Source organism: Lissotriton vulgaris, chromosome 5, assembly GCF_964263255.1.
Source record: "Lissotriton vulgaris chromosome 5, aLisVul1.2, whole genome shotgun sequence".
NCBI classification, from domain to species: domain Eukaryota; kingdom Metazoa; phylum Chordata; class Amphibia; order Caudata; family Salamandridae; genus Lissotriton; species Lissotriton vulgaris.
In genome coordinates this window covers 1,348,085,240-1,348,107,129 of record NC_141693.1, presented here as the reverse complement: position 1 = coordinate 1,348,107,129, position 21,890 = coordinate 1,348,085,240, and the positions used below count along the sequence as shown (strand labels likewise).

The window sequence follows — 21,890 nt, the reverse complement described above, 5'->3', positions numbered from 1 at the left end:
TTGATGGTCATTGCAAAAGCGAGTCGGACTGGAAACTGTAAACGTTCAGTATTGGAAAGATTATGAGGGCCCAGGGGGGGGGGGGGTCGGAGGGCCGATATTTAACACTTTTTTTATTTATTACATTTTTTTTGCCAGAAACCCTTGCGGGAGTGTACTCAACTTCCCAAAGTTTCATGCCAATCGGATGAATGGTGTAGTAATGCATAAAGGACAAACAGACAGACATACATTCGTTTTTATATATATATATATATATATAGATACATTGCTGTCATGTTGTCTGTACGGATCAAGACCGCTTTGCATACTAGCAAGAGTTGAAAAGACTTTAGTGCTAGAAAGATTGCCACTAACTCCAGGTGATTTATGTGGAGTTGTTTCTGTTGATGGGTCCAGATACCCAGTACGGTTTGGTTTTGGAGATGAACTCCCCATCCGGTGAGCAATGAGTCTGTGGTTAGCACTATTTGTGGAACCTGGTGGATGAAAGGCCACCCTTTGGATAGGTTTTGTGTGTTCCACCACTGCAGAGAGCGATGCTTTCGGCTGGCCACCAACACCAGATCTGTTAACTGACCTTGAGCTTGGTTCCACCCACTGATGTGCTAAACATTTTCGTAAGAGACGCATCATCCATATTAGTTGCATGAACACTCGAGCTGGGAGTGCGGAGGATGAAATCTTGATAGGAGAGCTTGCCTGCTGGCTAGCCTGACTGGATTGGGGTATGCAAGGGCTTTTGAGGTATCTATTGTGGCACCTAGATAGTGAAGTAGGTGGGACGATAGAAGGTGAGACTTGGGTAGGTTTATTGGAAATCCCAAGTCGTGGAGCAGCTGTTTTGTGTGTATTGTGCACACAATCTGTGTGTGACTTGGCTTTTATGAGCCAGTCAACGAAATAAGGAAACCTGTGAATGTGTTCTCTCCGCAAATGAGCTGCTACTACTGCAAGACATTCTGTGAAGACTCTGTGCTATAGTCACTCTGAATGGGAGGACTTCGAATTGATAGTGCTGGCCGTCCACTACAAACTGTAGATATTTTCTGTGAGCAGAGTAGATTGGAATATGAAAGTAGGCGTCCTTGAGATCTAGAGTTGCAAGGAAATCGCCCTGTTGGAGCAGTGGGAGGACCTGTTGGAGAGTGATCATGTGGAAGTGTTCCTACTATATGTAGAGCTTTAACAGTCGGAGGTCTAGTATTGGCCTGAGAATATCGTCCTTCTTTGGGATTAGAATGTAAAGGGAGTAAACCCCTGTTCCTTGATGAGGTAGGGGAACCGGTTCTATTGAATGTTGTTGTAATAAAGAGAGAACCTCTTGTTTTAACAGTGTCAGATGGTCTGTGGACATTGTTTGGGGGATATGAATGGGGGAGTTGAAGTGAGTTCCAGGCAGTAACCATACTGGATCATTTTTCCTTACCCACTTGTCTGTGGTGTTGGAATTCCAGACAAGTAGGAACTGTGATAAACTTTCCCCGACTGGAGTGGAATGATCGGAGGGAAGTGGAGGGAATTCACCGTTTTGTAGTAGGAGAGGTGCAGGTGTTATTACTGCAGCCTCTAACTTTGTTGTTGTTCCCTCTAGAACCTCCTCTGAAATATCCACGTTTGCGGAGGTTTGAGTAGTGTTTTTGTAGTAGGATGAGGTGTTGGCCGTCCCAATAGTTTTAGAGGCGCCCCTATAAAAGGAGCGACGAAAAGAACCTCTAGTGATTGTTGCCTGTGGGGCTCCCATGGACTTTACAGTTTGAGTCCTTTTTCATTTTTTCTAAAGATATATCTACAGTGGGTCCAAATAAGTGTTCTTGATCAAAGGGTTGATTAAGAATTATAGACAGCACGGCCTGTTTAAAGCCAGATTTGCGTAGCCATGCTTGTCAGCGTAGTACAACACTTGTGTTGACCGCACAAGACAATGTGTCAGCTGCGTCAAGAGCACACTTTATAGAAGTGTTTGTAATTAACTTTTCCTCTTGTATGAGGTCGTTAGCCTTAGACTTATACTGATCTGGGAGATGTTGTATGAGTTTTTCAAGCTTATTGTAATGAGCCCCAATCATACCTTGCCAGTAAAGCATGGGTATTGGCAATGAGCCAGTGATTCAACGAGTTTACCAGATGCATCTAGTATTTTAGACTCCCTATCTGGAGGTGGGGTATCTCCTGATTGGGAATTTGCTTGTTTATGTGCATTTTCCAACCAAGAAATCTAAAGGGAGCTATGCTTTAATATAAGCTGGATTGTTGGGAGCTGCTCTTTTTTTTCTCAATCTTGGGATTGAGAACTCTAGCCCTGACGGGGTCTTTAAATCCTCAGGTCAATGCTTGATCATACCTTTTAACGTAGGTAGAATGCTTGTTGATTTCTGTAACTGTGCTAAAGTCTAATAAAAAATCCTCATCCAGTGGGTCAGAGTTAAATTCTACCCCATGATATTGTGCAGCCCTATTTATGAGCTGTGCAAAACCTATGTTGTCGTCTGGGGAGGGATGGCCTAGATGGGTAGGAGTCTGGATCTGGGGAATTATAATCTTCCCAAGGATCAGGTGGTGGGAGAGTAGAGTTATCATCATTATCCTCTTGTGGGTTTTCATCCCCACCCCCACCCTCTCCCCCAAGGTGATCATCATCATCATCATCATCATCATCATCATCTTGTGGTGTAGGTGAATAAGGAAGTTTTGGAGAGTATGCAAGAGAAGTGATGCAGTAGGAATATTTGGAGGAGTTCCCACGTCTCCCTTCTTTAAGGGTACTTTGGGTTCGTCTGGAGAGTCCAAAGGTCTCTTAGATAGAATTGTCTTGATATGACCAGTTTTAGGGTCAATGTGAAGGCGTTTTTGTTTAGGATCCACTGGATCTGGTTGAAAAGTCTTTTAATCCAGTATCCTTCTTCATCACCGATGATTTTGGTTGTTTTGGTTTCGACTCCAAAGCTTTAGGATGGGTCTTGGTGTCCTTATGCTTTGGAGGGGCTGTGGAGTTTGAGGACTTTTTCAGCTCCAAAGATTTAGCGTTTTTTTCAGCTCTGAGGATTTATGGTCTTTTACGGTTCTGAAGATTTATGGTCTTTTTTGGAGCCGAAGATTTACGGTCTGATTTCGGCTCCGAAGGTTTATCCTGATGGTGTTTCCGTGCCAAATGTTTAGATTTCGGTACCGGGGATGGTATTTCGGTACTGATGCGTTGCTGGATCGGTCCAGAGTCGCCTGAAGGCTCGTCTTTGGTCTTCAGAGCCAGGCCCGAGGTGTCTGAAGGATTATCACGGCGAAGGTGTTACCGGAGCCTTATGTTTTTGAGAAGGGGTAGTGGTTTTAATGTCGGTACTCACAATTTCTTGACCTTGAGTAACCATCTGATCTTCGGCCTCTGAGTCGTCGGCCTTGGAGACGTTAATGTCTTTGTCCGGTTGTTGTCCCTCGATTCGAAGATGTCGTCCGGCACAGGGGTAGTGGATCGAGACATTACGTGACATCGAGCCAGACGATCATGTATGGTTTTCTTCGATCGGAAGGAAGCGCAGGCCGGGCAATCTTTGTCCTCGTGTTCTGGGCAGAGACAAAGGTTACAGACCACGTGGAGATCAGTGTTTGTGAATTTAGCACCACACAGGAGGCATTTGTTGAATGGAGTTCTTTCCATTAACTGTAGGGCCTGATGGTGCAGGTAGGTCCAACGTCCCGTGTCGAAGACCGGAATCAAAGGTGTTGAAAGATGTGTCAGATGCGAGTAGAGTAGGGCGATCGAAAAACAATACAGTCGAGCGGTGAGGGATTGCGTGTCGAAGGGGAATCTAATAAGACACCCACCTGGAGCGCAGCAGTTTACATCTGAACCTGATGGCAGAAAAAAACAATCTGAAGATGGAGTTGATGCCCATGCACCATAAGGAGAAGTCGCCTACCTTGTGACTACAAAGACTTCTTACACAAAAACAAAGTGCAAACAGCCGAGCCCAACACCAGATTGCGATCTATGCTAAAGTATACAACCTACAGCTCATATGCCTCGAACACCTATTTACAATAGGGGATTTTAATGAGGAGGGTTGGTCCAATAGCCGCAAGAAAGCAGACAGAGCAGAAAGATCCCTTAAGAGTACCCAAAACAGAGGTTTGGGTATCCACTCTCAGGAACAGGCTGCCAAGCCAACTCCGCTCGGAAAGCCACCTTCTTCCTTTCAGAAAACTACTAAAAACTATTCTTTTCACAGAAGGTTGGACATAACACCCTCCTAAACTGCCTGGTTCCATCGCTGCTCTTACAGTGCTTCGATACCTTTTAGTATTAAGCGCACAACAAATCCAAACATAACAGGTGTAGTACATCATGACAAAAGTTCCAGAACCAAAACCTGCCCTGCTTGTTGCAGTACCATATAGCGGTTATGATGTCTGAACACTGGCACCAACATTCCCTTGACAAAAGTTAGAATGCTAGCCGGATCACCCGTAGCTCCAACAAGTTGATGTGGAGCTCTGACTGCACCCGAGACCAGCGTTTCCTGATCTCTACCTCTCCCACATGGCTGCCCCATACCAGGAGTGACTCATCCGTCCAAAACCGTGAGATCTGCTTGGTGATGGAGGGGTCTGCCTCTGACCTAATAGCGGTTCTTCTACCACCACTGCAGGTCTTTTTGCAGTTCCCTCAGATCTGAACTCTTGTCTGAGAGATTACCACTCTCAACCCCCCTCTCTCTCAAACTCCCTCGCGCTCCAGCACCCTCACCCTCGCGCTCCAGCTCCTCCACACCTCTCCCTAACTCCACACCTCTCCCTAACTCCACACCTCTCCCTAACTCCACACCTCTGGCTCCATCTCCCTCACCCTCACCCTCACCCTCTGGCTCCAGCTCCCTCTCTCCCTCACCCTCTGGCTCCAGCTCCCTCTCTCCCTCACCATCACCCTCACCCTCTGGCTCCAGCTCCCTCTCTCTCACCCTCACCCTCTGGCTCCAGCTCCCTCACCCTCACCCTCACCCGCACCCTCTGGCTCCAGCTCCCTCACCCTCACCCTCTGGCTCCAGCTCCCTCTCTCTCTCTCTCCCTCACCCTCACCCTCTGGCTCCAGCTCCCACCCTCACCCTCACCCTCTGGCTCCAGCTCCCTCTCCCCCTCCCCCTCCCCCTCCCCCTCACTCTCTGGCTTCAGCTCCCTCTCTCCCTCTCCCTCACCCTCTGGCACCAGCTCCGTCTCCCTCACCCTCACCGTCTGGCTCCAGCTCCCTCTCCCTCACCCACACCCTCACCCTCTGGCTCCAGCTCCCTCTCTCCCTCTCCCTCACCCTCACCCTCTGGCTCCAGCTCCCTCTCTCCCTCACCCTCACCCTCTGGCTCCAGCGCCCTCTCTCTCTTCCTCACCCTCACCCTCTGGCTCCAGCTCCAGCACCCTCACCCTCTAGCTCCAGCTCCCTCACCCTCACCCTCTGGCTCCAGCTCCCTCTCTCTCTCCCTCACCCTCACCCTCTGGCTCCAGCTCCCTCTCTCACCCTCACCCTCACACTCTGGCTCCAGCTCCCTCTGCCCCTCACCCTCACCCTCACCCTCTGGCTTCAGCTCCCTCTCTCCCTCTCCCTCATCCTCTGGCACCAGCTCCGTCTCCCTCACCCTCACCGTCTGGCTCCCTCTCCCTCACCCACACCCTCACCCTCTGGCTCCAGCTCCCTCTCTCCCTCTCCCTCACCCTCACCCTCACCCGCTGGCTCCAGCTCCCTCTCTCCCCTCTCTCCCTCACCCTCACCCTCTGGCTCCAGCTCCCTCTCTCCCTCTCCCTCACCCTCACCCTCTGGCTCCAGCTCCCTCTCCCTCTCTCCCTCACCGTCACCCTCTGGCTCCAGCACCCTCTCTCCCTCTCTCCCTCACCCTCACCCTCTGGCTCCAGCTTCCTCTCTCCCTCACCCTCACCCTCACCCTCACCCTCTGGCTCCAGCACCCTCTCTCCCTCACCCTCACCCTCACCCTCTGGCTCCAGCACCCTCTCTTCCTCTCTCCCTCACCCTCACCCTCTGGCTCCAGCACCCTCTCTCCCTCACCCTCACCCTCACCCTCTGGCTCCAGCACCCTCTCTCCCTCACCCTCACCCTCACCCTCTGGCTCCAGCACCCTCTCTCCCTCTCACCGTCACCCTCACCCTCTGGCTCCAGCACCCTCACCCTCACCCTCTGGCTCCAGCACCCTCTCCCTCTCACCCTCACCCTCTGGCTCCAGCACCCTCTCTCCCTCACCCTCACCCTCACCCTCTGGCTCCAGCTCTAACTCCTCTCCACCTCACTCTAGCTCTTTCCCCCACCCTCTCCCTCACTCTCCAACTCCCTCACTCTCTCTCCAACTCCCTCACTCTCTCTCCAACTCCCTCACTCTCTCTCCAACTCCCTCACTCTCTCTCCAACTCCCTCACTCTCTCTCCAACTCCCTCACTCTCTCTCCAACTCCCTCACTCTCTCTCCAACTCCCTCACTCTCTCTCCCTCACTAACTCTCTCTCCCTCACTAACTCTCTCTCCCTCACTAACTCTTTCTCCCTCACTAACTCTCTCTCCCTCCCTAACTCTCTCCCTAACTCTCTCCCTCCCTAACTCCCTAACTCTCTCCCTCCCTAACTCCCTAACTCTCTCCCTCCCCAACTCCCTAACTCTCTCCTTCCCTAACTCTCTCTCCCTCCCTAACTCTCTCTCCCTCCCTAACTCTCTCTCCCTCACTAACTCTCTCTCCCTCACTAACTCTCTCTCCCTCACTAACTCTCTCTCCCTCACTAACTCTCTCTCCCTCACTAACTCTCTCTCCCTCCCTAACTCTCTCTCCCTCCCTAACTCTCTCTCCCTCCCTAACTCTCTCTCCCTCCCTAACTCTCTCTCCCTAACTCTCTCCCTCCCTAACTCCCTAACTCTCTCCCTCCCTAACTCCCTAACTCTCTCCCTCCCTAACTCCCTAACTCTCTCCCTCCCTAACTCTCTCTCCCTCCCTAACTCCCTAACTCTCTCTCCCTCCCTAACTCCCTAACTCTCTCCCTCCCTAACTCTCTCCCTCCCTCCCAAACTCTCTCTCCCTCCCTCCCAAACTCTCTCCCTCCCTCCCAAACTCTCTCTCCCTCCCTCCCTAACTCTCTCTCCCTCCCTCCCTAACTCTCTCTCCCTCCCTCCCTAACTCTCTCTCCCTCCCTAACTCTCTCTCTCTCCCTAACTCTCTCTCTCTCCCTAACTATCTCTCCCTCCCTAACTCTCTCTACCCCCTAACTCGCTCTCCCTCCCTAACTCTCTCTCCCTCCCTAACTCTCTCTCCCTCCCTAACTCTCTCTCCCTCCCTAACTCTCTCTGCCTCCCTAACTCTCTCTCCCTCCCTAACTCTCTCTCCCTCCCTAACTCTCTCTCCCTCCCTAACTCTCTCTCCCTCCCTAACTCTCTCCCTAACTCTCTCCCTCCCTAACTCTCTCTCCCTAACTCCCTAACTCTCTCTCCCTCCCTAACTCCCTAACTCTCTCTCCCTCACTAACTCTCTCTCCCTCACTAACTCTCTCTCCCTCACTAACTCTCTCTCCCTCACTAACTCTCTCTCCCTCACTAACTCTCTCTCCCTCCCTAACTCTCTCTCCCTCCCTCCCAAACTCTCTCCCTCCCTCCCAAACTCTCTCTCCCTCCCTCCCAAACTCTCTCCCTCCCTCCCAAACTCTCTCTCCCTCCCTCCCTAACTCTCTCTCCCTCCCTCCCTAACTCTCTCTCCCTCCCTCCCTAACTCTCTCTCCCTCCCTAACTCTCTCTCTCTCCCTAACTCTCTCTCCCTCCCTAACTCTCTCTACCCCCCTAACTCGCTCTCCCTAACTCGCTCTCCCTCCCTAACTCTCTCTCCCTCCCTAACTCTCTCTCCCTCCCTAACTCTCTCTCCCTCCCTAACTCTCTCTGCCTCCCTAACTCTCTCTCCCTCCCTAACTCTCTCTCCCTCCCTAACTCTCTCTCCCTCCCTAACTCTCTCTCCCTCCCTAACTCTCTCTCCCTCCCTAACTCTCTCCCTAACTCTCTCCCTCCCTAACTCTCTCTCCCTAACTCCCTAACTCTCTCCCTCCCTAACTCTCTCTCCCTCCCTAACTCCCTAACTCTCTCTCCCTCACTAACTCTCTCTCCCTCACTAACTCTCTCTCCCTCACTAACTCTCTCTCCCTCACTAACTCTCTCTCCCTCACTAACTCTCTCTCCCTCACTAACTCTCTCCCTCACTAACTCTCTCTCCCTCCCTAACTCTCTCTCCCTCCCTAACTCTCTCTCCCTAACTCTCTCCCTCCCTAACTCCCTAACTCTCTTCCTCCCTAACTCCCTAACTCTCTCCCTCCCTCCCTAACTCTCTCCCTCCCTAACTCCCTAACTCCCTCCCTAACTCTCTCCCTCCCTAACTCCCTAACTCCCTCCCTAACTCTCTCCCTCACTAACTCTCTCTCCCTCCCTAACTCTCTCTCCCTCCCTAACTCTCTCCCTCCCTAACTCCCTAACTCTCTCCCTCCCTAACTCCCTAACTCTCTTCCTCCCTAACTCCCTAACTCTCTCCCTCCCTCCCTAACTCTCTCCCTCCCTAACTCCCTAACTCCCTCCCTAACTCTCTCCCTCCCTAACTCCCTAACTCCCTCCCTAACTCTCTCTCTCCCTAACTCTCTCTCCCTCCCTAACTCCCTAACTCCCTCCCTAACTCTCTCTCTCCCTAACTCTCTCTCCCTCCCTAACTCTCTCTCCCTCCCCAACTCTCTCTACCCCCCTAACTCTCTCTCCCTCCCCAACTCTCTCTCCCTCCCCAACTCTCTCTCCCTCCCCAACTCTCTCTCCCTCCCCAACTCTCTCTCCCTCCCCAACTCTCTCTACCCCCCTAACTCGCTCTCCCTAACTCTCTCTCCCTAACTCTCTCTCCCTAACTCTCTCTCCCTAACTCTCTCTCCCTAACTCTCTCTCCCTAACTCTCTCTCCCTAACTCTCTCTCCCTCCCTCCCAAACTCTCTCTCCCTCCCTCCCTAACTCTCCCTCCCTCCCTAACTCTCCCTCCCTCCCTAACTCTCTCTCCCTAACTCTCTCTCCCTCCCCAACTCTCTCTACCCCCCTAACTCGCTCTCCCTAACTCGCTCTCCCTAACTCTCTCTCCCTAACTCTCTCTCCCTAACTCTCTCTCCCTAACTCTCTCTCCCTAACTCGCTCTCCCTAACTCTCTCTCCCTAACTCTCTCTCCCTAACTCTCTCTCCCTAACTCTCTCTCCCTAACTCTCTCTCCCTAACTCTCTCTCCCTCCCCAACTCTCTCTCCCTCCCCAACTCTCTCTCCCTCCCCAACTCTCTCTACCCAACTCGCTCTCCCTAACTCTCTCTCCCTAACTCTCTCTCCCTAACTCTCTCTCCCTAACTCTCTCTCCCTAACTCTCTCTCCCTAACTCTCTCTCCCTAACTCGCTCTCCCTAACTCGCTCTCCCTAACTCGCTCTCCCTAACTCGCTCTCCCTAACTCGCTCTCCCTAACTCGCTCTCCCTAACTCGCTCTCCCTAACTCGCTCTCCCTAACTCGCTCTCCCTAACTCGCTCTCCCTAACTCGCTCTCCCTAACTCGCTCTCCCTAACTCGCTCTCCCTAACTCGCTCTCCCTAACTCGCTCTCCCTAACTCGCTCTCCCTAACTCGCTCTCCCTAACTCGCTCTCCCTAACTCGCTCTCCCTAACTCGCTCTCCCTAACTCGCTCTCCCTAACTCGCTCTCCCTAACTCGCTCTCCCTAACTCGCTCTCCCTAACTCGCTCTCCCTAACTCGCTCTCCCTAACTCGCTCTCCCTAACTCGCTCTCCCTAACTCGCTCTACCTAACTCGCTCTCCCTAACTCGCTCTCCCTAACTCTCCTCAAAGTGCATCTGATGAGGGTTTTGCAGTGGCTCGAACCTTGGGGCCATGAGTCTGGCAAACATAAGTTACAAATCCTCTGCATGTCTGTTTTTGCCATTTTTCTGCCATATTCTGGGCAGTTCACAAAAAGATATGGTATTTTGCAAAACATTTGATATGGAAAAGATCTAAAAATACTCTATGCACTAAAGGACGTCTTGAGGAAAAAAACCCTAAAAAAAAGGACCAAGCTTCGCTCCCAGATCCTATCAGCGGGAGTCAGAAAAAATTACAGAGACAGCCACCCGAAGGGCATAATCAGACCATGGAGGTCAAGAGGCCGTTAACAGCAGTATCCTAGTCTCATCCTTTTCAATGCAGCAGCCTATACAAAACTATATTGCCACATATTCTACCTCTTACTTAGTAATGAAGTAAAAAGCACGTGTGAAGGACGCCTTTAAAAAGCCACTTCGTTTTACTCAACTGACTTAAATGTCTTTCGCTTTTTTTCTTCTAAATCTGAAAGTATTTTATTAAGATTGCCAATACAGCCTGTTTTAAGACTTCAAAAATTGTGCCACATATCTTTTTTGCAACTGGCTGTGGAAAGAAGATTAGTAAGCCAGTAGTCTTATCATGGAACAGGGGAACAACCATTGAAAATGGGAGGGTTTGTCCTTACAACGAGCTGTTCTTTGTGTATCCGAATGAGATGTTCCGCCAAACAAATGTAACTGATAAGAAGGTAATTTTCATGAAATAAACTTTAGTTGGCAAGAACGTAGAGACTCAAAATGATGCTCTGTGAGCAGCGCAAGATCCTAAGAGGGAACTTGAGGTGTTCTTGGGGAAATGGGAGATTTTGCTTTACTGCCATGTGAAAGGCTACAGATTGGCCTCAGTTAAGACTTTCTTCCTGACCACCACCCAATAGTCTCAGCAACCAGCCTCTATCTTCGCACGCCTGTAATATAACAGCTTGAGACCAGACATCAAGAAAAGGATAGAGGCTTTTGGAACAAGTGCTAGGAGCCGACGGAGATTTGGTATAAACAGAGTAAAGGATGCTTTGCACTCCTTTTTTGGACGTTTACCAAATCATACTGAAACTGGTTACCTAGGATCTCGATGTGCAATTCATTGTTTCCACCTTTCCTGAGAGTTTTCAAATCCCTTGCTTGCAGTGGGTAAAGGTAGCCTTAACACTAGAGGCTAAGGTCCCTTAAAGGTTTATCAAGGTCTTGCTACCGCTACAGCAGAAAAAGAGTCCCTGAATCATTCATGGATGGCTTAAAGCAGGATAGGCAAGATGAAGGAAGACTACACCACCTAGCAAGTCGCAGACCACAAAAGGAGGGGGTGGAGTTCAAATCCACACGATGCAGCATAACAATACAGAACTGGCAAGGAAATATACATGACTACTGACTAGAGTACAATGTGCCCGTGTGTAAAGCTATGCTTTAGCAGCTTTCAAAGCAAAATCCATTACCACTTTTAGGTGGCAAGACACTTATACAGATAAAAGGAGATAGCAAGGACACAAATGTAAAACTTATTTCAGAGACAGAGTATAAAGTGCTCTATTCCAGAATGGAATTCTTCTGTTTTCAGAATGGAATTATATCTACTGAAGAAAGGTTATCTGTAGATCAGATTCTCAACAAAGACTACATACAGAATACTCATCCGAGTTTAACATCTAGTAGTACAATATTAGCAATACCTCCCATTCCACTTAAATTAACTAATTTCATTACAGTTAGGGGAAATTAAGTAGGCTGCTCTTACCTTCATGGCACAAACAACTCCCTGACACCGCATTTGTTTTTTTTTCAACAGCATAATGTTACTGCACTTACAGCACCAGTACTAGAAGAGAAAAAAAATGGTAATAAGGAAATAATTTTACAAGACCACAAATTCCATTTGTAAACACATAATGAAAAGTGAAAGAGTATGTAAAAATTACTTTAAATGGATTCCTAAAACTGTTCGAGCAAGAAAACAGGACTATTTATAATTAATTATCCTCAAGGGGAATCTTCATGAAAGTCATTAGTAAATGGTGCTGCCCAAGTGTTGGATCCCAGAGTTCTTATGAAAATAAGTTTAAAAAAATGCTTTGCTTACATAAAAATAAAGATGGACTCTAGAATTCTGCCTTCATGCTGGGGTGAGTTTCATTTAGTATTCTTTAAAAAATAGGCCAAATTCATTAGATAGCAGGTGCAATGACTAGAATAGTGACAAGATAAAACTTTTTTTGAAAAATGTCTGTGAAATAAAAGAAAACCATGGCTTTAAAGATAGCCCATTGCTCCTTAAAGGAAGCCCACCATGACACGCTAGATATAATTTTACAGATACCTGTGATCCAATGTAAAAAGTACCAATTCAAGGAGCTAAAGAAGATAGGGCAGTATTGCTTCCTTCTGACATGTGGTGGGGTCTAGACTGCATGTATACACCAGGTTCAGAATGCCTTTCACTTGCACGCATAGGAAGCACTAGTGACTGGCCGCTTGGATCTTTCGAAGTGATCGGAGTCTTGAGAAATTTCAGATGAGCAATGCCCATAATGAATAACTTCTAAAGCCATGTGGCTGAGCTGAACAATGGAAGGTTGGGATGCAGAATGTGACGCCTGAACTTGAACAGGATATCCAGTCTGCACAGCACTCTTGCCGATCATTCCAATAGGTTTAACAGATCAGTGGACAACCACTCTAAAGGCCACTGACGAACTATGCATCCCCCAGGCTTTGGACTATGTCAGCTTGATGAGGAACTGAATGTATGGAGGGAAAAAATATGGAGAAAGAAAAACTGTAGAAATGTGAGAAGAAACTTGAGTAAACATACGGACAGAAAGGAAGTATCCCGGGTTGGTTCCATCTCAAGGCAAGATTTGGACGTCTTTCATCTGCAAGTATCAAGACATCACTTTTCCCAAAAAACCATTCATAGATTTCTTCAAGTACTTTATGATCATTTTGTACCCATGTGTTGCTCTTGTATAAGTTTTTGGGTGGCAGTCTGGATTCTCGGATATGTTATTCTATAATGAAACCTAGCCAAAGGTGCTGTACCTGGTCAAAGGTAAGCTTAAGGTCAACGATTAATAGGATGGAATGATTGGTTATGGATGGTTAATGCATTGTGATTTTAAAAAAACATTTTTAAAGAGGCGAGCGTTCCAATTCTTTTTTTAAACTGAAGCAGTTGATATGGGGATGTTGCTCCAGATCCTGGATGCACAGATGGAAAAGACCTGTTGTCTTTATTTTTTCACTTCTTGGTCTCCAGTCTGATGGTGTCCTGGCTGCTGTTATGTCGAGAACCACCAGCGATGGAGAGTTTGTAAGATACGCAGTGGTGCTGGTCGTGATGACTTTGTAAATTATGCAACTGGTTTTGAGGAATGGTATGGGCTTGCAAAGGGAGCCAATGGAGTTGCATCAGGATGGAAGTGAAGAGGGTCTGCTTTCCATTTTCAACACCCAGGAGGTGAACAATCCTTGTCAGAATGACCCGGACTATAAACCAGTGGTTCCCAAAACTTTTTTGACCCGTTGCTCCTTTGGCCTAATTGGCAGTTGGCCATGGCTCCCCCCCCCCCCCCCCCCCCCCCCCATTTTATTACCGGTGGACGGGTGGGTGGGGATGTAAGCCAGACCTCAGGAGTACTTCCTGTTGCATTCTGACTGTTCCCTCTGTCCATGCCTGCCCCCGCGCCCTCAGACTGCCCCTTCTGTGCATGCCTCCTTTCTTCGTGACCTCCAACTACCCCTTCAGTCCATGCTGTCTCCATACGTGCCTTCTGACTCCCCCTTCTATCCATGCCTGCTCCCTTCCTGCCCTGAGACTGCCCCTTTTCTCCATGCCTGCTCCATTCGTGCCCTGAGACTGCCCCTTTCCTCCATGCCTTCTCCCTTTGTGCCCTGAGACTGCTCCTTTCCTCCATGCCTTCTCCCTTCGTGCCCTGAGACTGCCCCCTTTCTCCATGCCTGCTCCCTTCGTGCTCTTAAGTCTGCCCCTTTCCTCTATGTCTACTCCCTTCGTGCCCTCTCAGGCACGCAACACCCATTGGACTCCAAGGGCTTCAGCCCCCCCCCCAGTCCCCTCCCCCATTCGTGTGTGGCAGCCTGGGGATAAGACCTCCTGGGCACACACGCAGCCGCACCCCAGCACTTCACAGGTCTTTAAAAGACCATTTGCATGTTAATGAGGCCTTGCGGTTTCCCCCCTTCCAAGAGCCCCTGCAGCTCCACTCTGCATGTTGCTTAAAGATCAGACCCTTTTTTTCCATTCCTGTATCCTTAAAGCAGCGGATTTTACACGACTATGCAGGTGGCATTTCTAAATTTCTAGCGCTGCCACTGCAATTTCCCACATCGTGCCACCGCGCCCCTGGCAACTCATAACGGCGAATCGGGGTGCCGCAGTACACAGTTTGGGAACCACGGCTATCAAACATTTTAAGGTGAACTCCAATTCCTACGTCAAGAGTCTGGGTGGCATTCCTCCATGTTTGTTCAAATAGTACATTTGTATTCTATGGCCTGTTTGAACTAAAAGGGAGTTTATTTTGCGGACTCCGCTGACCACAAACCCTTAACCTGAAGAGGTGAGCCGCCCAGTGTTTTAAAAAAGCATCCATGATTGGAGTCTGTATTCAAATGTCCATGGATACATTTCAGTAATTTATCTACAAGCCAACACACCAAGAGAATGATTTAATCGCAGCTTGGGAAAAGATGGAGGTTGGGCTCCCAACTGCCACCATTGGTCCTCCAAGTACTGCTGCAGAAGTGTTATGCAGATAAACAGGAGGCACCAGGAAAGCGCACAATGCCAAGGATCCTTCTAAAGATCCTCTAGTTTGTGGATGGCCACGTAATTTATAGCCGAGTGACAATGTAGTGTTATTCAAAGAAAAATCTTCTGCAATTTGGGAGTCTCCTCAGAGAAAGGTAATATAACTGAAATAGGGTGAAGGACTTAAATTGACTGAAACACTAAATGTTGATAACTGCGAGCCTGCTGTGGAAGTATTAGATGAGCCAGGTATGAAGAAACAAATTAACTAATATCGGACTTCTGGTTAACTGCTACCACCCAATTGCAATTTAAAAACATCATGGCTACTGCTCTGAGTACGAAAGGTAGAACCCTTGTGACAAAAGTGAATATTTACCACCACAAACAGCAAGAATGCGCCATGCTTCAAATATACTGGACTGTGAAAATAAGAAGCCTAAGTGTATGGTTTGGGATGGATTCAATATGATCCCAGCTTAATTAATACAGGCGAGTATTTGGGCACTTTGACTGGTCCTTGGAATCCAGGGATATGGCTGCTACACCTTGTAGGAAAGTCGCCCTTTTTGCATGGCGGCTCCTCCCCTCCGGCCCCATTACCCCCACACACTGTGTCTGATGATGCTCTTTAAATAAATGTGCCCTGGGTTCCTGCGAACCAGATACCAAGGGACAATGTTCTTTCACTAAAACGGTACCTTTGCAACGCCAATTGGCGGCTCTCTGGCTACATGCAAGTCCTTTGTAAAAGGTACCAAGGGTACTGTGACCAGGGAAGGCCTTTAAAGACTGCAACACCTATTGTGCCACCCTTAGAGGCCCTGTACATTAACACACACTGCCCTTGAGGGCTGCTTATTTTTGTGCAGCTAAAAGTGAAGTCGACATGGCACACATGGCACACAAACCTGTGTGCCATGCTAACAATCCAAAGTCTATGGTATAGGTACGCCACCCCACTAGCTGGGTGCGCTATACCTCTGGTGAGGGTACAGGTGCATATGCCCTGTACCCCTACAGTGTCTAAGTCCATTCTTAAACATTGTAAGTGCAGTATAAGCATAAAGAGAATATGGTTTGGGAGTTTGTCATTTACAAACTTCTCTGAATTCAGTAAAGCCATTATGGTTCTGTGAAGTTTGGTATCAAACTTCTCAGTACATTAAACCCACATGGGTGCCAGTGTGGGATTTGATGGCAAATGTACTCAGAGGTCATCTTAGAGATGTCCCTTGAAAAACGACCACACTTGAGTGTCTTGGCTGACTGGCTGCTCGCCAGTTGCCACCCCAGACATGTTTCTGGGCCTCTGGGTGAAGATCCTCACGCGCTCGGGGTCCGAAAACAAAGCAGATCCTAGGTAGAAGTGCCAAGCCTCCTCACCCAGGATGGGAAGGGCCCACAAAGGGGAAGCTTCAAAGGCCTGACGCCTTTGTGAACTGGCCCAGCCATTTGCTGCTCCCAGCAACCGACCCCCACAGGTTCCAAATCCTACTTTGGGAGGGAGAATCAGCAAGAAGTACAGGATAGGAGGAGAGATGTTCAACCTTTGCCAACCCCACCCCTCAGCTTGGGGAGGAGAGGTGAAGCACAACTCAGTCACAACCATCTTGAAGATGGGGGGGGGGGGGGGGGCCCAGGCAACCAGAGTGAGGCTTATGCCCTTTCCCACTGGAGGGTGGCATAATCGGGGTGTATCCACCCCACGAAAGGGACCCACTGGTTCCAAACTGTACCTATCTGAAACGCCCCTAAACGTCCTATTTAGGGGCAACTCCCCACCTTGCCTCCTCAGACAAGCGAGAAGAACCGAAGAGCCTAGCTGAAGGAACAAGAAGACACCAACTGCCTTGTCCTCCGCGCTACCGGCCTGTCCTGACCACGACCTGCTTCAGCAGAACTCCGATGTGTCCTGCACCCTACAGCCACCCAGAACCCTGGGGACCTGCCCTGCCTTCCCTACAAAGACTTTGTCTCCTGAGAGCACCAGACTTGCTCAAGAACCAGACTGGCTCCAGCTGAATCCGGTAGTTTGCACCACTCTGCACGTGACGCCCATTAGCCTGAGTTTGAGTGGCCTAACACCACAAGAAGGTCCCCCCAGCGAGTCGGACCTTGGCCCAGGTGATCACGGACCTACTTCAAGCCTCCCGACAACGCTTGCAGCCTCTATTTGGAGGGTCCCCCCACCCCCAGACAGTAACTACAGCTGGTAAGGAAACTGGATGCCTAAATACACCCCTGCACCAGAAGCCCCACAGCCTTGGTTGTCCCAACCGACTGTGTCCAGGCAACCCTCAGTATCCCAACTTACCTCTCTAACCAGTGGTCGCCTCCAGGAAGCATCTTTGCCCACATCTGCAGTGTTTGTTCCGGCCAGAGATCTCCCATTGTAAGCAACAGGGTGCCTGATGCTGATCCAGTATCCTGTGCCCAACCGCACCTGTGCGGCTGTGAGTGCACCTTATGTGCTAGCTTGGATCCCGTTTGCCCTGAGCTTATCCTTTGGAGCTTTGCTCCCTCAACCCTATGGCTTGCCCGAGAGCAGCCACCAACCGACATCCCCCTAGCCCCGTAGGGTAACAAGCATTTGCAATGCAATATGTCACGCATTTGCGAGAGTTTGAGCTACTTTTATTGTAAATGGCATTGCCTTTTATTTAGGTTTGTGTTTTTGAAACATAAATAAAAGCCAGTGTCATTTACAATGCCAATAGGTCAAATTTGCGTAAATGTGAGACCTATTGCATTGCAAATGCTATTTTTCTTTTCTAATTAACTGTGGCCTGCAAGTCCCAGCATGTGCTGTAGGCTGAGTGCCCTGATTCCTCCTATCTCTTTACATAGGCCAAATAATCACTCCACTGCAAACAAAAACAAGAGCTAGCCCCAAGGATAGATGCTGGAGCACAGGGGTGGAGAAACACTTTCGAGTGAGCGTAGGACATAAGAGAAGGAACTGGGACATAGAGCCAGACAGGAAAGGCATGCAAAGTGACAGACAGCGTCATGAACCCAATGGGGCCGCTAGTCTTAGGCGTGGGAATGCTGATGAAGGCTATCATTGGGTATCCTGCATAGTTCACCTTGTTAGCAGCTGGTATACTTGGAATACTGCTCAGGGAAGTCATTAAATCAAATTCTCTCACTAGACTTGTAGAAAACGCCCCCTAGCTCATCCTACTACAAAAAGAAAGCACATATTACTTACTAACTTACTACCTATTTACCTCAAACCGTGGGTTCCAGAGTAGCTCCTCGCCGCAAAGCGCTTCAGGGGTAGGTACATAATTACAGTTTTTAATTACTGCCCCTTTTGTTGTTGAGACCTGGGTCAGGGAAGGCAAACCCGTACCCGAGGGGGCCCCGGGACAAACCCCGCCTGGGATGGCAAATGCACCCCCCCTCCTCTCCCCTCCCCTACCGTAGCGAAGCCAACAAAAAAGGGGCGACCAGGATTGGTCACCCCAGGGCAAGCTGGGAAGCCCCCAATCCATGGGCAGGTTTGATAGCATTGACTTTTCCTCTGACAAAAGTGTTGAGGGTGTTTATATGAAAACATAAGAAACTGTATTCTATTGCAGGTGCTCTACCTACCTTTGTCTAGGAAATATCCCATTGTGATATCTAGGCAGATCACACAGAGTAGAAAAAGTAATCCGAAATGTAATCCAAAGTGTAATAATAATAATAATAATGCCTTTATTGCAGGATTAATTAAAACCTCTGCAAAGAAGTAAAAACATGAATTCACATACTATAGCTTCACCATTAAATAATGCTAAAAGATTACAAAATATGTTGTAATTCTGTAAAATTGCAGGGGAATAAAAACTGATAAAGTAGTTCTTCATAGTTAGTGAAATAGTTCGTCATAAGGCTTGTTCTCGTGGATGGAAGCACCCAGTAAAGTGATGTTTATGGAAAGTACAAAGTTCAATTAACTCTAGGCTGGCCCATGAAGACTGCTGACAGCCTAGCAGCCAAGGTAATATTCGTAGATCTGATTTAACTCTAGTGGTGGGGGCTATTATACATGTCTCATGAACCCGGCTGGCGTAGCATAAAGACCGGTGACTTGTGGATCTTCTAGACTTAGCTTTACGTTTGCTTCCCTCATAAACCGAACAAGGCTGCAAGAGAGTAGGATATTACTGCACTCAAAACAGGCCTTTACCGCCTCCCTGCAAGATCGAACCGGACTTGCAATCAGGAGCCGTTTTAGAAACTGTCTCCTTTCCACTCTCAAGCCATTGCAGATGCATAGTATATGCATTATATCTTCGTTTAGATCTCCACACGATCTGCAGTAATTAGAGGAGATTGTTCGTTTCCATGGAGAAAGGTGGGGCTTTGCTGGTAAGATTCCCAGCCTCAGATAAAGGAACCTTTCTTTTGTTATTCTTGAAAAACCTGTTCCTAAGTATAATTGGGGCTTTGGTGACTTGTAGCTCTGGATTACGAACCAGCCATGGGCCCTCCTGCTAAGGTTAGCTTTATCTTCTGCGAGAGATGCAATCTTTACTGATTTGTTTACCAGGACCCTGAAGCTTTTCGGGGATGAGCAGGAATCCCATAGGTCCTGTAAAGCTAGCAGCTTGATTGCTGAATGAAGGTAGTAACTCATTGCTGGGCTATAATTCTTCCTTGAGATTTCCAACCACCAGCATTTGGCGTAGGCCCCTTTCCGTGAAATTTGCTGGTTTTGCAATCCAAACTCTAGTCTTATTTGAGCTGGTGAGGTAAATTGCGGAAGACTCAATGTTATTCTTAGGGCCTTGGCAACCGCTGTGTCCAAAGTAGCCTCATCTCTTCCTCTCATTTCTTCACTTCCATAAGTGATAGAGGGTAGCAGCCACGCTCGAAGCACTTCCAGCAAAGGGAGAAGGCTAGGGCCGGTTATTTTTTGCTTGATATTTTTTAAAGCAACTGCCAATATGGTCCCTCTGCCTCCGATGGATGCTTCCTGTTTGGAAAATGAGCAATGTCTCAAATATGATTCCCAAATAATTTTACTCCTCTGTTGGCACCAGCAGCCGATTGTTCATTGACCATCGCGGGTAGGCTTTGTTGGGACCTTGATTTAATACCATTACTTTAGATTTTTCCAGATTTATGGTCAGCCCATTTTTTCCAGCGAAGGTACTTGTGGTATTTATCAGATGTGGAGGCCGATTAGAGTACGGCTGAATATTAGCAGATCATCTGCATACAAGAGGTTCGATAGAGTTAAGCCCCTCAAGTTCGGGGCGTGATTGTTGCACTTGTCCAGCTCGGTCGAAAGATTAGAGACAAAAAGGTTTAACAAGGTTGGGGCCAAGACACAGCCGTGCTTCAACCCTTTGGTAGTTGGAATTTTCCTAGACAGGGTATCTCCTGCTCCAAGTTTAATCTGGACCCAAGTTTCAAAGTGAAGCAGGATTAGCTGGTTTAGAAGGATTGTGGGAATTCCCCACCTCGCTAGTTTGGCCCAAAGTATCCCCCTGTCAACGCTGTCAAAAGCTGCCTTATAGTCGATAAAGCAGACAAATAGCGGTTTGTTGATTTGTTTAGAGGCGTCAGACAGAAGAGAAAGGCCGAGATTATTTGTTGAGGTCCCCAGACCTTCCCGGAAGCCAGTTTGATTTATGGGAATTAGGTTTTTTTCCTGAGCCCAAACTGTAAGTTCATGTAATAAGAGCCCTGCATAGAATTTGGCTTCGATGTCAATTAAAGCAATGAGCCTATAGTTTTTTGGGTCTGACATGGCTCCTTTTTGTGGATCGGTGAAATATTGATCCTTTCCAGGAGTCCAGGATTCTCTCACTTTCCAGGATGTTATTATAAAGGGGAAAGAGCTTCAACCCAGTAGTTCGAATCCTGTTTAAATATGATTGGCGGAAGACCGTTGGGGCCTGGAGCTCCATCTTTAAGACATTTCTTGATTCGGCCCCCCAACAGCTTAATTGTAAAGACTATGGGAAGGACCGGTCCTTCAGATCTGAATTGTTGTTGGTCACTTAGGTGCTCCGGTACGGCTTCCGCGGATTCGCCAACTTCTGTATTGAAGAGATTCAGTAGGAACTTTCCCCAGATGTCCTCAGTTATATACGAGTTGATTCCTAGAGCAGATAGATTCTCTAGGATTCGGATGGTCTGCCAAAACCTGGTGCTGTTGTTTTTTGCATCGTATATCAGTTTAGCCCATATTGATTCGTCCCTTTCTTTTTTTGCGGGCTAGATTTTTTTTCCAGCATGCCGTAAGACTCCTTAATTCGGACTGGATGACAAGGGGCACTGGGTTCCTGCTAATAAGATCCCCAGTGCCAAAGTGCTTTCCCAAAACTGTACAATTGTATCCCCAACTGGCAAAACCTTTAGTAACCTCCGTAAGTCCCTAGTAAATGGAACCCTGGTATCTAGGGCTTGAGGTACTAGAGTGCCCTTAAGGGCTGCAGCACAAATTGTGCCACCCTAAGGTACCCCTCACCCAGCACATGCAAGACTGCCATAGCAGGCTATGGGTCTTGGTGCAGACAAAAGTGAAAACACATGTCACGTCCCTGTGTGCCATGTTCACTACCACTGCAAGTCATATTTGTAAATCACTCCTACAGTAGCCCTAACAACCTTAAGGTAGGGTGCAAAGTATATTGCACGTGAGAGCAGATCTGCTTGAGCCAATATGCCCCTGTGCTGGTCAGTCCTTTTACTGCCAATGCAAGTGGACAGGAAATCCATTTTAAAACATGTGCTGGACACTGGTGACAACAAGCTTCCTAGCTACATGATAGCTTCAGTGAAACTAGGGATGTTTAGGATCAAAACATCTCGAATTAGAAAACCCACACTGATGCCAGTATTGCATTTGCCAAGTACATGCACTCAAGGGCACCTTAGAGGAGTCCCCTGAAAACCTACCAGCCTTCTGGTGTGCTTGGGGACTGGTTTCTGCCAGCCTACCACCCAAGACGCTGACCACCTAGGGTAAAAGCCTTTGCTTTTATAAGACCCAGAAAAATAGCCTGTCCAGGAAGAGGGTGTAACACCCCGTCCCACAAGATCTGCTGATTAGCCTCCTTGGGCCTGCAAGCTTCAAAGAAGTTGCTGCCTTTGGGATGTGAATCTGGCTTCCCTCAAAGGAGAGTAACCCCCCCCTCCTTCCAGAGTCCCAATGGCACCTGGACAGGGGAGAAGATTTACTAGTCAGCTATGCGTGCCACATCCTGGCTAGTGCCACCC

The 21,890-nt window shown here is 48.5% G+C and overlaps 1 protein-coding gene across 1 annotated transcript in view; it reads right to left on the bottom strand.

The window, feature by feature from the left end:
* The window catches only part of CSDE1 (cold shock domain containing E1), a 689,720-nt gene that overhangs the window by 462,730 nt on the left and 205,100 nt on the right, over window positions 1-21,890 (bottom strand). The window contains 2 exon segments of the mRNA XM_086923281.1: window positions 11,637-11,698; window positions 11,701-11,717. Coding sequence (XP_086779407.1) covers window positions 11,637-11,698; window positions 11,701-11,717 — 79 coding nt within the window.